Raw genomic sequence first — 17253 nt, forward strand, 5'->3', positions numbered from 1 at the left:
GAGAGAGAGAGAGTGATTGGGGGAGGGACACAGAGAGAGGGAGACACAGAATCCGAAGCAGCCTCCAGACTCTGAGTTGTCAGTACAGAGCCTGATGGAGGGCTCGAACCCATGGACCGTGAGATCATGACCTGAGCCGAAGTCGGACACTTAACCAACTGAGTCACCTAGGTGCTCCCTGATTTTATTTTTCTTGAGAGCCTTCTTGGCCCTTTTAATTATAATTCTTGGGAACGAATTCAGTCAGACTGAATACAGCAAGTAAAAGTCCTGCAGTGAGGCAAACCACTCACAAGAGATTGTGCTCAGGTTAAATACAGATTTTTGAGTATCAACAAAGGCTACACTTACTCCATGATCCTAAGAATTGGATAACCTAACCTGCTCACTTCTAGTATCGACATCATCCCCAGAACCACAGTAGGAACTTATTCTCTATTTCTTTGCAGGTCAACTTAAAGTAATTCCTTTCTCTTTTCCAGATGCTGCATACCTGGCCCTCTTCCAGCCACAGTCCCTGTCTGTGGTCACTTCTTTCTCCCTAGTATTAAGTTCTGTGGATTAAGCCTGCAGAGCATAAAATATGGACTAGAATCAGATACAACCTCATCATTTTCTAATCCAAAAGGGAATGCCTTATTTGTTAATTAATTTGGTACTATCAAGTAGAAAGAGATGCTCTGGTCACGTTTTATCATATGTATTCCATTTTTTATGGCATAACCATTATGCCTCCTACCTCAGAGGTTTTCAAACCATTTTCAGGCCAAGAGCCAGCAACAGGAATGCAGCAGGCAAGAGATGACTCTAGTTCTTTGTACTTGATGGCACTAAATAGAAATAAACTATGCTTCCTTGGAGTAGAAAATGATAGGGTTGAATCTAGTTTTGTCCATACCATATGACCTATAGACTTAGTCTGCAAAACATGATACTGTTTTAAAGCAAAGTCTATTGATTGCTCCCTTACTATAACATTTAAGGCAGAATCTCATGCTTTCATTCACTCATTCATTTATCTATTCATTTGTTTTGAGCTGGCCCGGACTTATCTGAGTCCAAAATTTTGAGTGAAAAGTTGGCATCAAGCCTGCAGCAAGTCTTTAGGGAGAGAACATTCAAGCACTATTCTAAGAGACTACATGAGGTTGCTTGTTATAAGGGGCTGCCATAGTTTACTCACTGTTAAATTTACTTTTGCATCAAAGTGGAAAGTTAAAGTAAAAATTAGCAATTTTGAATACATTACAGATGAATCTATAACCCTTGACTGACCGCTTCTGTTAGAACACTGATGGAGAGAACCACGTAGACGGGTCCCTGGGTAACCATGCACACATATCTCGGCAGGAGAGAGAGGTGACTGGCTTCTGTCCCCACCTACCTGCTCAAGCATCAGTTCTCTTAACCGTGCAATTTTCTCTCCATCTTCAGGGTGACTTAAGATATATTCTTTGACAAAAAATGCCTAGAAAGAGAAGGGATAGTTTACTTCAGGAGAGTTAAAAAGAAAGTGAAAGACATAGTTGCTTCTAAAGACCTGGCATCTTTTTTTTTATTTATTTATTTTTTTTATTTTTTTATTTTGTGGAGGGGAGGGGCAGAGAGAAAAGGAGAGAGAATCCCAAGAGAGAATTGGAGGGCTCAAATTCATGAACTGCAAGACCATGACCTGAGCCAAAATCAAGAGTCGGATGCTTAATTGACTGAGCCACCCAGGTGACCCATGGACCTGGCGTCTTTAAAGAAACACCATTGTGAACCATATTTCTGGGGCAGAAGGAATGACTCCTACTGAAGGCAGCTGGTCAGAAGAGAACAAAAGAAAAGGATTGTTCAAGGAAGAGCAGGGATTGTATAAATAAGAATCTTTAGTAAACTAAGCAAACAGCAAATCAAATCAATAAGCTTTGTATCCTAAAACGAAGTGCTTTAAGATTCAGTATGACCAAAATGACAGCCTCCTCACCTTGTAAGCTACTGTGACTTTCTGTTTAAAACCAAGAGGGGAGATGAAAAGTCCGTTTAAAGTACCTGCTAAAGAAGATCAAACTTTTCTATGCCTGTGAACCTCTTTGCACAGGGAAATGGTTTTAGGCAGACATTTATTAAATAATCCTGATACCCTTACTACTTTATTCATCCAAGAACACACACACACACACACACACACACACACACACACACACACACACACAGTTTTATCCTTAAAAATGTCATATATTGGAAAAATGGGGTAAGTGTGCATCACAAATGACTATATGTTTGCTCTATTTAACAAAGAGCTCTGTGTCAATTGTAGCCCTATGTTAGTTTGTGGATATGCACACATATTTTGAAAAACAAAACCTCTGAAGCCCTAAGAAATCACATTTAAAAACTTTCAAATGATACCTAATCCTCACCTCTTGATACCTGGAAACTCCACCATTAACCGCAGCATCTATAACTCCATTCAGGCACATGGTCAAGGGATTAATATTCTGCATCTGTCTTGTCTGACACTGACTAATCAGAGTCTTCAGCTGCTGATTCTTATTTTCCAACACTTCGATTGCATTTTCCAGAGGGCTCATTTCCACCTGAGAAGCAAATGGGCATAAATATATATTGGATTTTGTGACATTCAAGAAGAAAGTAGATCATCCATGTTCTGAATGATTTGTGCTCCCCCTCAGCTCCCATCAATATCTCTACCAGGGGCCATACAGTAGAACAGACAGGATGTGGAAGACAAATTAGCTGTTCATTCGAAGGTCTGGAAAGTGAAGGTGATTATACTGATTGGTTGAAATGCGATTTGGATAATCAGCAATCATCAATCCCATATTAGCACTGCAACAATCAATGTAACCCGCAAAGAAAATCTAAGCATCTCATGCCTGTTAAAACTCACTTTTCTCCTGAAGGGCTAAATATTCAGGGGCCCTGCATATTATTATCACATTTCTAAATGCTTACTTAATGCAAAGCACCACAGGAGAAACAAAGATGCATTTACAAATCCTCTGATGTCAAGACGCTTTCAACCCAGTTGGGAAGATGGGACATATGCCCATATGGACCCCATATGCATATATAACAGCACCATAAGGTGGCACAGGATGGTACTCAGTTGGGAATTATAGAAAATAAGTTAATCATATATGCTGCAGGATCTATTTTTTGAAGGAGAGCCAAAAAGAATTATAATGACTTAAAAATTCTAGCTTATATGGGGGACCGAACTGAAAATGATGAAAATGTTCTTCAAATATTTAACATTGGAGCCATTATTGTCATTGACATTGTCTTTGAAGAGAAGGTCTGCCAAGCTCTTAGCTATAAAGTAATTCAATCTTACAATAAACACATTTAAATATTGTGGTCTTTTTTTCAGTTAAGGAAACAAACTGGACTTCTAAAGTTCACTTACATCATCATCAAACAACACTGCAAAGTATGAGAATAATTTGACAATGTAAAAATTAATATTATACATTCATCAAGAGAGACTAGTAAGGAAAGCCAGAAAGTAGAAGGTATTTATAACCTAGAAAACCATCAAAGAGCCTCTGTCCAGAATATATATAGAACTCTTTTTTTATAATAAAAGAATAAAGATTTTTATTAAGCATTGTAAGTTGCATTCAATAGCCTTCGATACACCATGCCACAACCCACCTACAATCAGTCAGACCCAACAGCAGTTTGTTCTTGCACAATCCATGAGTTAGGGCAGAACTCCCTTCAACTTACAGTAAGATCTTACTCAGGTCTTTTGGGCAGGGATTGGGGAATTATATCTCATTTCTGACCACTAATGTGTGATGAGGAGCATCAGGAGAATTATACGAAAATGAGTAAGAAGTGATTCTGATCTCAAAGTACATTTTTTGGAAGCATTAATAAAAACATCAAAATGATATAAGTATACCTGTTCAGAATATATATAGAACTCTTATAAACCAATAAGGAAGAGGCAAACAACCCAGTAAAAATAGGCAAAAGACTTAAACAGGCACTATATTTACAAAGGAAGAAGACCAAGTGGTCAATAAATATATGAAAAGGTGTTGAACCTCATTTGTGATCAAAAAAGTGAAAAACAGTACCACAATAATATAGTACTGACCATTCACCAAAATGGCAAAAATAAATATGACAATAGCAAATGAGGGTGAGAATGAGAGTACTAGAATCTCTCAATTTCTGCTGTTGGAAGTTCAAATTGTTTCAATTGCTTTGGAGAACAGTTTGGCATTAAACACTAAAGTTAAAGATATCTTTATTATATTTTATGGTCTCGCAATTCTATGCAAGCGTATGTTTGAGAAAAAAAGTAAGAGATGTATGTACATGTGTGTGAAGAAATGTACAAAAATTGTCATAAATGTCTCCAAAATCCCTATGTCCATTGATAAGAGAATGCATAAACATATTGTGGTATGTTCACACAATGGAAGAGTATGCAGCAGTGAAAACAAACTTCAGTCACATGTAATAACACTGTGACAAATAATACTGAGTGACAGAAACAAGTTACAAGAGAATATATACACTATGATACTGTTACATCAAGTTCAAAACCAGGCTAAACTAAACTGACTTGTTTTAGAGAATCATAAACTTAGGTGACCAACCAAGGAAGGGAATGGATACCAGGTAAGTGAGGATAGTGGTGACCTGTAATGGAAAGTGAGTGACTTGTGACTGTGAAGGAATACATGGGAACCTTCTACGGTGCTATTGGCAATGTTGTGTTTCTTTACAGAGTGCTGGTAAATAAGTATTTACTGTCTAGGACAATAAGCCTTTGTTTTATAATCATAAAACCTAAATCATAAAGGAAAAGTCTGAGAATTCTGATGGACTAAAAGGTAAAAAGTCAGACATCTTAGAAAATGGAACACTGGTTGCTAGGGGCTGGGGAGGGGAGAAAGGGGAAATATTCAATGGATAGAGTTTTAGTTTTGCAAGATAAAACTGATCTGTTGCATAATAATGCACACGTAGTTAACACTATTGTACTGTATGCTTAAAAATGGTTAAGATGAAAAATATTGTGTTTTGGCCAATGGGAAAAAAATTCATGCTCATCTTTAGAAGTTCAAATACTATTAATACGAAAAAATTCAAAAACAAGTTGCAACAAGCACAGGCAAAAGACAAACAGTAACTTGGGGAAATATTTCCATATATATTCCTGATAAATTATTGTTATTTCTCAAATACTGAAGAAAACCAAAGGCTATAATTCACAAAATAAATAGAAAGAGGAAATAAATATATGAAAAAATATCATCTTCACTTGCATTCAACAAATGCCAAAAAAAAAAAAACCCCAAACAAACCCTAGTATGATCATTTTTGGTTTATTATTAGGAAAGATTAAAATAACATAACCCCCAGTGTTGGAGAGGATGGTGGGAAAATGGGTATTCTCAAGAATAGTTATCCCCACCAGACAAGACAGAAGTTGATACATGCCATTGTTGGCCCATGAATCAAAGGTTAAATTGTGGACTCTTTGATAGACCAATTCATTTCTAGGGAAATTATTCTAAGGAGATGGTCAAAAGAAGTATGTGAAAAACAATGTGTAAAAAACATTCATTGAAAGATTATTTTCCTCTTGTCCCTGGATTGTGATCTTTAAATGCTGTTTACCACCAAAAAGAAACAGGAGTCATTGGAGAAATGGACAACCTAGTTATCCCAGTAAGCCAGGAAGGCGGCTGGGAGGAAGGCAGTAAAGCAGCTGGCATGATTCATTCACTGTCTCTAATGGAGGAATATCCTTGGGGAACAGAAAGGAAGGCAGGTGATCTGGTCTTATCCCCTTGTCAACTGAACCTTCAAGTAAACAGTCCAAGAGTAATTGCCAGAAGGAGGAGATGGTATCTGTGTCCCCAGCTAAGGATTGCTTTCAGTAATAAAACTGATAAGCCATGATACAGGATTCCCTACATAACGTCCCAGGTAAGTTTTATAACTGTCTGCAGTATAAAATAGAGTATTTCATAATGTGAATTTCATAATTTAAATGTACCCTGTGTATGAGGGATCCCGTGAATTTCACTTAGAGACTCCATCTGTTCCAAATGACTATTGATGTGAGAAAAGAAGGACCTTGAGGCCAAGGCCTGAGGTCTCAGATGTCTCTCTGCTTCATATGAGCCTCTGATTGCCTTAAAGTTATTAGTAAAGCTTGATGCTGATTCCCACATCTGATTTGACAATCCAGTCCTATGTGTTAGCTCAGTAACAACGAATACTTGGATACTGTAAAAAAGACTCAAAAGTCAATTTGAAGAGGCTCCCAATGGGCAAAATGGAACAACTTGAAAATCAGTAAGAGTAACAATTACAATGAGTTAAAAAAAAAAAAAACCCAGTATGCTTAAATCCACGAGTTACGAATGATACATAAAACAAAGCCAACCAAACAAAAAACTTCTCTGGTCGCTTCTGTAGGGTGTCATCCTTCCTTTGCTATACCTCAGGGTAATCACATAGTTGATGAGGGAATGTTTCTCATTACAGAAGTGTTCCAATGAATAAACAAAAAAGGAGTGATAAAGTATTTTACCATTTTGCGACACTCAGTAGGCTGGGGCCATGATCATTAGTGGCTTCCAATGTAACAACAAAAAAGAGACAACCAGAAGCATAACACCACCTAGGAAGTACTCTTGCAAAAAAAAAAATAAATAAACAAAAACCAATAATAACAACAGCATCTTATCAAGTCTCTAGATCTAACTGCCAATTTACAAAAAATATAGGGGCAAAGAAAACATGTTAAATTACCCCACTGGTTTGCAGGCTGCAAATTGCAAGGGGAAAAAGAGCAATTCAGGGAGAACCTATAAATCAAAAGAGACCTTAGGAGACATTTCAGCCAAGTGCGATGTATGGCCCTGATGTGGATCTGAATTCGAACAACAAAAGACAACAAATAAACAAAAACTCATAAAAGAAACAGACTCTTGGTGAAGTGTAAACGCTGGTTATTTTACGTCAAGGAATTACTGTTCATTTTTTAAGACGGGATAACGTATGATATTGTGGTTATGTTTTTTCGTTATTGTGGTTATGTTTTTTTGTTAATATACATACTGAATTATTTATAGATGAGATGATATGATGTCACATTTACTTCAAAATAATCCAGTGTAAAAGAAGATGGAGCTGATGAGACAAAATTGGCCTTTTTGACAGATGTTTAAGTAAAATGATGGGTACATCAGGTTTGTTATGTATTTATTTTTGTATGATACAACTTAAATTTAAAAGGGACACCGGATGCTGTACACAGAAGTGACTGCAAGGGGTTAGGGTAGAAGCATGTGACCACTTAAGACACTACTGCAGAAATCAGACACTAGATGGCGCTATGAGTAGGGGCTGGTGAAGAGTGGCTGGATTCCGCATATATTTTGAAAGGAGAGCCACGTGATTTTCTGATGGATATAATGTGAGATGTGAAAATATTATCTTTAGTTGGAGTTTAAAAAGTCATCACAAATTTCTTTTGTGGTTTATCTTGTTTAAAAATTTTTAAATGAGCTTACTTATTAATGGGGGAAAGTACCTATTTTTTTATTTGTTCTCAAAACAATAAAAACAATTACTGAGAAAACAGTACTTCGAAGCCTTTGCTATCTTTGCAAGAATGGGATAATAAACTCTGGGGCTATGGGTTAGAGAATAAAGGCCCACAATCCCATCAGAAACCTTTGGCACCAGATGGTTCACAATTCAGAAAATTTCAGATTTTAGAAACATAATATAAGGCACAGAGAGTTTATTACGTAACCCTCAAGCAGGGTCCGGGAAGATTATTTTTAACCAATGCCTTAATATTTCTGGAGTAAAACATATGAATATTCATACTATGTGAAATAAAGATCGTAAATGGTCCTAACAGCAGATCAGGTTAGGTTTATTCCCAATTGAGTTTTGGAGCTGAACTTATGACAACACCTTTTGGTTTTTCAGAATCTTTCAGATTTTGACAACGTACATAAGGAATTTCAGTTCAGGTTGGCATATATGTATTTAGTACCTACTGCCTCTGATCTCAAGGGCCTCATACACTATGAATTAAAGTAAAGTAGTAAACCAGCAACTTTAATAGAGGGTGAGGACATACCAGGCAGTGGGAACAAGAGAAAGACATAAGGTTGTCATGAGTAGGCTGTGTTCAGAGAACAAAGTAGCCCAATTAAATTTGTTCTGTTTGACAGAATGTAAGATTATATATTCTAATAAAGTAAGCAGCTGATGTTTGAAAGGTTGTGCTTAGTAATGCTTCTTTAATCATTATCAGCATGGTATTTTCTATGAGTAGTGTGTGTGTGTGTGTGTGTGTGTGTGTGTGTGTGTGTGTGTGTGTGAGGGGGTAATACTTCAAAGGTTAGGGCCACTGGTGAGACCTCAGAGAATTTAACACTCTGGGTAGTAAGTAGCTGAAATGGCTCTCTGAATCATTAATGCAGGGTAGATGACTAAGAACAGCGATGTGGGTTGGGCCCATGCTATTCAGCGGGAAGCATAAGGCTGACTTTCTGACACTGTTGGGCGACCTCTCCTCTTCTGTGGAGGGCACCAAGGTACATCAGTGGGGACCCTGGACTCAGAACCTACAAGAATACAACAGCAGTGAGGCAGTCTGATAAAATGAGTTCCATTTGTCTAGGAAGCCATATGAAATTTTTAGCACTGTAAAAGGAAAATGCCACTACATCCTTAGCTTCAATGAGCATGATAAGCTGAGTGGTTTCAATGCTTAGTGAGATATCAGGCAGGACGAGGCATTCTTGGAAGACCATTTGGGCAAAAGCTGCTTTTATTTACCCAGTGACGGAATGAGCCTGTTACCTAAGAAAGGGGTTAAATGATGTCTTCACAACTGTCACATCTTCTATCAGCTAGAGGACTCCGGCCACCAGAGGGCTGGCCTCAGCCAGGACAGACGTCCCAAAGGAGGGAGAAGGGACACTGCTTGGGTGCAGGGCTGCCATCAAGGCTCAGCCAGCCTGAAGAACAGCACGGGCAGCAGGGCGAGGTTTCACCCTGGACGTAGCTGCTGTCAGCACCCAGAACTGGGGCCTGAAGCTGGGGCATGGTTTACAACCTGAAGGGGACCCGGGTGCTGCAGTTTCCAGGTTCTATAATGACACCCAAGGGTCTCTAGCTGGTGTTCATCCAGGACTGCTCAGTGAGACCAATTCAGCAGCCTCTGTTCTACTGCCAAAGGTAACAGCACGGACTTCCGGTGCGTCAGATACAGTGCTGGGGCTCCGTACTAGCCTCAGGCTGCCTGTAAGGAAACTGAGCTAAAAGAGTTGGATGTAACTGGCTTTTGAGGCAGGAATATCTGGGCTTGAGTCTATCCTTTTCCAACATCTTAACATGAGACCTCTGGCAAAGGCTTTTAACTTCTTGTAAAAATAGGAGTAGAAATACATACCTCATAGATTGGGTCTGGTGATTAAATAAGATAAGGTAGAGAACCCCTCCCCACTAGCCTGCAGTAGTTCAAATACCAGCTCCCCTAACTCGAGGGCCTGAGTTGTTTACATGCTGCAGTCGTAGTTATTTTTTTGGAGAATCCCTCCAACCGGCCAGATTAGGAAAACAGTAATGTTCCCCTAAAGCCTTGGTCACAGCGGTCAATACCATAAACATTCACTAACTTACATGTGCTTCCATGGACTTGGAGTCAACAGCAGAAGCAACTGACATATGCGGGACTCCCAGTGAGCAACTGTGATGGGAAAGTACTTGAGAATAAGCTCTGATCCTTACCACTTCACGCTTTTCCACTTCAAACCAGCGGGAAATTCCAGGTAAACTCTGCACCAAGTATAATGATGTTCTCTCCACCCAGAGACTCTACGGAATACAAAACAAATTAAATCCCCAAGTGTCCCTTCTTTCTAGTTACTGAGCTATGACTAATGTTTGCCATCAATTTGGTCAGGTTTGCTGATTTCTGGAAGCTTTTCCTTAGTATTCATTCTAGCACGTGGGCAATCCCTTCACACTCAAGAAGTTACCATGTAAGGTATAGCTGAAGCTAGGTTAATAATTCCATTCTATGTTGACACTTTTTCCTGTGTGCAATAAGTGATCTACTTCAGACAACAAGCTTAAAATGGAGTAACAGGCCATCCCATTATTTCCTTTGCAATTTCTTTCAAATTCCAATTTAAACTCTCTTCACTCCTTCAGGTCCTGGGGCTTGTCATTTCTATCTGGAAGGGGTAATAGTATCAGCTAGTCAACACAGGATCAGAATAACAACATCCCAAAGGAGGAAAGGCCCAGGAGGAATCATGCAGCTCCATCTTTCTATTTTAAAGATGAAGACGCTAAGCATCAAGAAGGCAACGTGACCTGCTCAGAGGTATATTCTAGTCACCTGTAGAGCCAGCACAGACCCCACCTACTAGAACTTCTGACTTCCTCACCGTGCCACACTTCCTCATGCACGTTTGAACTGCCACCACCCAAGAGGATCTGTATTTAAAGAGCGGAGGCTTCCCCTGGTCAGGAAGAGCATCCCCATGACACATGAAGGCATGGCCGCCTTGATAAGAGCAGCTGTTGGATGACAGATTTCACCTTCGTCAACCATGTTTCTGTACCCATGCCTCACTTTTCTTATTTAAACAAAGTATATTCTCAAGAGAATGATATACTTTACAAAATCCCTGCAAGAATGCCACGTATTCAACAACAACAAAAAACAGGAGGATTTCTTCGTGTCAGCCAAGATCTACTGAAACCGACTGGGCAGAGTCCCTGTGACAGTGGCTGGAAGCCTTCTGGTGGTGACAAGGAGGTAAGCAGGTATGGAAGGGCTCAGGGCAAAGAGAAAGGCATGCTGGAAGTGCTGGGGGAAGCAGAAGGAAGGAGGCAGGCACCTCATTCTGTGGGAGGAGGACAGCACTTTTCAGAGGAGGTGACACGTGACTGGAATGCTGAAGAGTGAGTAGGAGTTTGCCAGGCGGAGGAAGTGGGGGGAGCGCTGCAGGCAGCAGGAAGCAGCCTGCGCTGAGGCCCCGATTGCTTGCGAAAAGGGCATGGCAGGAGATGAAGAAGAGAAGTTCAATGTTGTGGGAGCTGAGAGGAGGGTGAGTGGGCGGGCTGTGGCGCAGATGAGGCTTCCGGAGGGGCAGTTTGGAGCCAGATGCCAAGGGCTGTCGGCACAGGAAGCAGGAGCCAGATTTATCATCATTTTCTAGGAGGACTGCTATACCACGGATAAATACTTAAAGTGATAGCCATGAGGAAAGGTGGTGCAGCAGAAAATGCAAAGGAGAAGATACCAGAAGGTGTAGGGTGTATGGGTAATGAGAATGTGACTCTGAGCAAGTCAGCTGCCTGACTCCAGTGGATCTCTGACTTGTTCAGTGTAAACAACTGCAGTGAAAACCATAGCATAAACCAACGATCACTAATTGGTTTGGGGAGACGCTAACAAAAATTGAAGTATCCAAAAGGACTAGAAAATGCTCATGGATCTTTTCAGGAACCTCCCAGTTCTGTCTTCCCATAGTTTCTTTGCCTTGATATTTAAGCCATCAGACCTCTTTGCACAGAGGACGGCTGTGTTGAGGGTCATCATAACACTGCAGAATGGCCATGCCTAATTCCTGGAGCTACTGCTGGGCACACTGAGAACTGGCACTTAGGCAGAGGCCACAAGGGGAATTAACATCAGACAGTCATTGCTAACAGTATCAGGAGAATGTTTCCCAGCTTAAAGAAACACTCTGTGATGAAAGAAGCCAAGCCAAATAACCCACAATAATAGGTTTGTTTTGCATTCTTTGTATGGGGGGAAATAGTGACTAACAGAGATCTATCTGGTCTTGCCTTGTCAGTGTCAAGGAAAGAGGAGACTATAATGTGTCTGTGGGACCATCCTGCCCTTTTCCCCCTGTGGAGCTGAGAGACAGCCAGAGGGAGCTCTGGATGGTAAGGCATATTGCAACTACTCACAACGGACTGGCACATGCAAGGAGTCTATGGTTTGCTTTTATCCTGTGTCTTCTCACAAGTCCTAATGACACATCATTCTAACAAGAAAAAGCAGAAGATCACACAGAAATTTTCTGCTGCTCCCAGTCTCCGAATCTTCTTTTCCCCTATTAAGCATTCTTCACTCACTGTGGTCTGTGGTATCTCAGAACAAATATTCTGAGGTCCCCACAGTTGGTTCCGTATGAATGAATGAGAGGGCTGAGCTCAATCATGACATCTCCGAGGCTGGTCTGAGGACGACCGGCACGGTCACAAAAAAAGCTGCTTCCAGGGCTTCCTCTCAGACCTACCGAGTCAGGATTCCTGACTCCGATTTCTGACTCAATCTGATACACAGAAGAATTTGAGATCAACAAGACTAAATGATTTCTCCTCCCTTCTGGTTCTATCACCTGACTCTATTCTGAGTAAATATTTATCGAGCGGCTTGTCCCAAGATTCTCACAGGAAACCACATGTAATAGAACTGCACGATACCTTGAATTCATTCTCTTTATCTTTGGTGCCCTTGTGAAATGGTCTGTCATAGCGGAATTTCCAGATATGATTCACTTTATAGAAACTTTTGATGTTGTCCGGAACACCCTCTCTCTGCAGGACCTCCTGGCTCTCCGGAATGGGAGTAACAGCATATATCTGTAAATCTAGGATTAAAAAGTCAAGGAGGAAACCCAACTTGGCAAACTCGGTGGAAATCTGGCTTGAGCTGAGATGTGGCAGAGAGAAGAGGATGGGTAACAATCTGGTGTTTCCATTGGTTCGAAATCATTTTAAAAATTGCTAGGAAGGTGCCAAGAACTCAGTTGACAACAAATCATTTCTCAAACTGCAGGCCTTGAACTAGTTTTAGGTAGGTGATTCTGACAAAGTATCTGTTTAAAATGTCTATAACTTGTGAATTTATTTATCACTGATTTGTTTGTTTTCTTTCTTTCTTTCTTTCTTTCTTTCTTTCTTTCTTTCTTTTTTTTTTTTTTGGTGGGGGTGAGTGGCTATGGCTTGGATCTTAGGTACTTAGAATTACATTAACTGTAATCCTTGTTTAAGAGACACTCTTATCCTTAGTCTATGCATGTCCCCTCTTAATTTGTTTGTATAATAATGTATAAATACCCATGCAACCATGACCAAAGACAGGAACCCGTTGTGACAGTGATTTATATTTACCTGTGTGATGCTCCGTGTCTCCAGCCTTCCCACACTTAAGCTATCACTCTCCCAAATCTTCTACTGATAAGCAGAGTGTTGTTGGTGTAGTTGATATTTAAAAAATTACATTAGAGGGGTATCATATTTGCTTGTATGTTTTACACCTTCTTCTCTTTTCATCCTAAGAAGGACAGCAAAATCTTTTCCCTTATGGAATTTCTTGCTTCTATTGCATTTTATTTTCTACTTTGAAATGGTATCCATAATTATCAGTGGGAGTTTCTCGTGTTTTTTATGAACATAAGTTTCAGGAAGACAGAAGCCATCACACAGGAGTGCTGGGGTGAATTCCCTTTGTCTCTAATGCCTGTGTAATTTCATTTGGATTGCTTGTATTTAAATTTTTTTTTTCAACGTTTTTTATTTATTTTTGGGACAGAGAGAGACAGAGCATGAATGGGGGAGGGGCAGAGAGAGAGGGAGACACAGAATCGGAAACAGGCTCCAGGCTCCGAGCCATCAGCCCAGAGCCTGACGCGGGGCTCGAACTCACGGACCGCGAGATCGTGACCTGGCTGAAGTCGGACGCTTAACCGACTGCGCCACCCAGGAGCCCCTGGATTGCTTGTATTTAGACAATCGGAGTTTCAATTACACAGCCATCACTAAAGGCTGTCCAGGATGCCATGGCTAAGAGTTCCCCCAAAGACACTAAGGTACCTTGTTTCCTTCCTTCCAGAATAAAAGTATCACAGGAAAAGGGGGTGAATGATATGTGCCAGTAAATATAACACTATCATTTCCTCGAACTGAAGCAGTTTCCACAGGATATGTTGGAGGAAAATTATTCTAAGGGAGATCACTAAAAGGAGCTTTAAAAGCAGGTTTGAGACACAGAAAAGTTTAATTGAAAGGAAAAAATTCTTTACCAGAATCCTTAAGGGATTTCCTTTCAACTGACATTGTGATAATAACCAGAACATTCTGTTCAGAAGGAGCTAAGCTGACATCAAGGTGATGAGAAGGAGAGAGAGTGAGAACATGGCTATGGCAGAGGGGGCCAGAGGCTGAACAGCCTTGCACGAAAATGCGCTGTGGCTAACGGCCAGCGGCTCTAACTGCACTCACTGCAGCCCCTCCTAGGTGTGGATACACTGAGCTTCTGCCTGGAAGATGGTCTCATCAGGCTGGTTGGCGTGCTGCATGGCGATGGCGTGGGGGAACTCATTCAGCATTCTCTGTTGGAAGGCCTCCAGCCTTTCGTAGTCATGCCCTCGACACACAAACTCCTTATTCTGCAGGAGAAATAAAAAAAAAAGAAATTAGAGCCATATAATCAAGTGCATTAATTACAGAGAGAAGCCAAAAAATAGGGCACTGGCAGTAAGGGAGCATATGCCTCACATCAATAGACTGTCACAACAACAACAAATCCAAAACACTGACACAGTCTGAAAAATTTGCCCAGATATGAAAAATGCAGGGCAAGGAGCATGAGCTTCACTTTCTACTGCTTTTGATAAGACTCAGTAGTATGTGCCAAGCTTGTGTGCATGAGGTGCAAAGAGGCATCTGATTCTCAGAGCACCGAAGTATAAAACAAAGCAATCATGTTCTCTCTGAATGCTAATGAGCACATGTGTTAAAGATTTTTTTTTTTTTTGATAAGCTGGATATCAGAGTTTGGTGGGTGAATTCTCAATTTGGAGGAAAAGAAAGTAAATGCAATCTCCAAAAATGCGCGTTAATGCATTTTTTTTTTTATAAAGCCCACAGAGATCAACACCGGATCCTCAACACTGGATTCCTACATGGAAAAAAGGAAGACTATCACCGTCTGTATTCCTGCTCTCAGCAGGGCCGGAATGGGAAACTTCCCTGCCGTAACAAACTGGGCTTGGCTTCCTGTAGCCGAGAGTCTTGTTAACTGGCCCAAGATAAGACTTAGGATTTTTAGGGCCTTGCTAAATGTTGGACGTTATTTTGTTTTGTTTTGTTTTTTGTTTGTTTTCTTTTACAAGATATAGAAGCACTCTGTGGGCTGGGACTGTCTCTCATTCAGGCAAAAAATGGTAAAGATTATCCCTGAGGTAGTCTAAAGAGCTGGAAAGATGGGCAGGTTTTTGGAAAGCACCTTTGAAGTCAGGTTAGATATGAGGGAACTCTTCTTGACAGGTGAATAATAATGAAGTTACAACTGTTGAAAACAGTGACTGACTAGGTACTCTGCATGTATCTTATTTAACCCCAACAAATGTGAGGGGGTCATTCCCACATCCTGCCCCATTTTATAATTGGGAACCACGGATCAAGATCTTTATGTACTTTGGCCATGTGTATTACATTCAAACTCAGGTGTGAGACCAAGGCCTGAGCTCTGTCTCCACTGAACATGGCTGACACATCCAGAAAAAACTCCTAGCAGCTATGGGGACCACGAAAGGTTGTAGGTGACATGCCCTGAAGATCTTTAAGAGAAAGAGGGCGTGGTTCATGGTCTTGGGGAGCTAAGGCCCAAGGTTCTCAGAGGTTCTTATAATTACACAAAATGCCCTAAGGAAGAACTCTGAGTCACCTGGAGGAAGTCAGAAACCAGAGGGCAGGGGGCAGGGGGCTCAGGGTTGCAGCTGAGAAAAGGCAGGTGGAGGCAAGCAGAAAAAAGAGCAGGGAATGGGCTCTGAAAACCTGCCACAATTCTTCACAAACCTCCAAATAAATTACAATCCTTTGGTAATACAGGCTAAGACAGACTACCTAGAAATCAGGACCCTCCCTCCCCCCCGCACTAACAATCCCATATTTAAAACTTTCTAGATAAAACAAAGTATACTTTCTGATACTATTTTTTTTAATTCTATTCAAAAGATAATAAATTTGCTTGATAAAATAAGACTATATATATGATATATATTCCTGCATATTACAGAAGTCCCAAAGTAAGTATCTGACTGTTCTAATAACTGCAACATTTTTAAAGCAATGCTTAAATCTTAGAGCAGGTTGTAAAATCAGGGGTTATTCTAAGCATATAATCATTTAATGGTGTTAAAAAGTCATTCTGAAATAAAAATAAACTTGGCATCTGATATTGGAGTTGTCAGGAAATAAAAAAGAATTAAACATTTCTCCGATCAATACTTTTTTCATCACAGCTTTGAGATATAGTTCACATACCATAAAATACACCCTTTTGAAGGTTTTTAGTATATGCACAGAGCAACTATCACCACTGTTGAATTTGAGAACATTTTCATTACCTTGTAGAGAAACTCATATCTATTAGCAGTCACTCCTTGTTTCCTCTGCCCCTGCACCCCTATCCCCCACCCCAGCCCCTGGCAACCACTAATCTGCTTTCTGTTTCTGTGGATTTGCCTATTCTGGACTTTCATATAAATGGAATCATACAACATGTAGTGTTTTGTGACTGGCTTCTTCTACTTAATATATGCTACAAAGTGGCTGAACCACTTTGTACCTTGTAACAGTACTTTATTCCCTTCTTACTGCTCAATATTCCATTGTATGAATATACCGTATGTTTTTCTATCTATAGGCTAATGGACGTTTGGGCTGCTTCCACTTTTATGCAATAATGAATAATGCTGCTATGAACATTTGTGTATAGGTCTTTGTGTAGACATATATTTTCTCTTGAGTATATACCCAGGAGTCGAATTGCTAGGTTACCTTTGTTAATACTTAAAAAAAATTTTTTTTTCATTGTCTTTTTTCTTTTGAAAAGGAAATACACACCAATGGTTAAAAAAAAAAGGAAAAAAAATCCCAAACAGTACAGGACATACAATGAAAAGCAAATGTCTCTCTCATCCTTGATCTCAGTTATTCTTTCCAAATCACTATGCAGAGATATTCTGTGCATAAAGAAATTGTCAATAAAGAACCCATTTTCAAAGAGGGTAAAAACTACTTAAATCGTACACTTATATAAATGTATTAACTTATTTCAACTTGAAAAATTATATTGAAAATGATCACAAAGAGGAAATTTTTATTTATGTAAAAAAATTTTTTAATGTTTATTTATTTTTGAGAGGGAGAGAG

General features: G+C 40.0%; 1 protein-coding gene across 2 annotated transcripts in view; it reads right to left on the reverse strand.

Annotated features, from left to right (window-relative positions):
- Positions 1-17253, reverse strand: part of DOCK4 (dedicator of cytokinesis 4) — a 432507-nt gene that overhangs the window by 16513 nt on the left and 398741 nt on the right. For both annotated transcript variants that reach the window (XM_047849499.1, XM_047849498.1), the window contains exons 39-43: positions 14342-14483; positions 12517-12683; positions 9796-9882; positions 2406-2582; positions 1385-1468 (exon numbers count right to left, since the gene is read on the reverse strand). In XM_047849499.1, coding sequence (XP_047705455.1) covers positions 1385-1468; positions 2406-2582; positions 9796-9882; positions 12517-12683; positions 14342-14483 — 657 coding nt within the window. The remainder of the gene's footprint in view (positions 1-1384; positions 1469-2405; positions 2583-9795; positions 9883-12516; positions 12684-14341; positions 14484-17253) is intronic.

Source organism: Prionailurus viverrinus, chromosome A2 (assembly GCF_022837055.1).
Source record: "Prionailurus viverrinus isolate Anna chromosome A2, UM_Priviv_1.0, whole genome shotgun sequence".
Classification (NCBI taxonomy): Eukaryota; Metazoa; Chordata; class Mammalia; order Carnivora; family Felidae; genus Prionailurus; species Prionailurus viverrinus.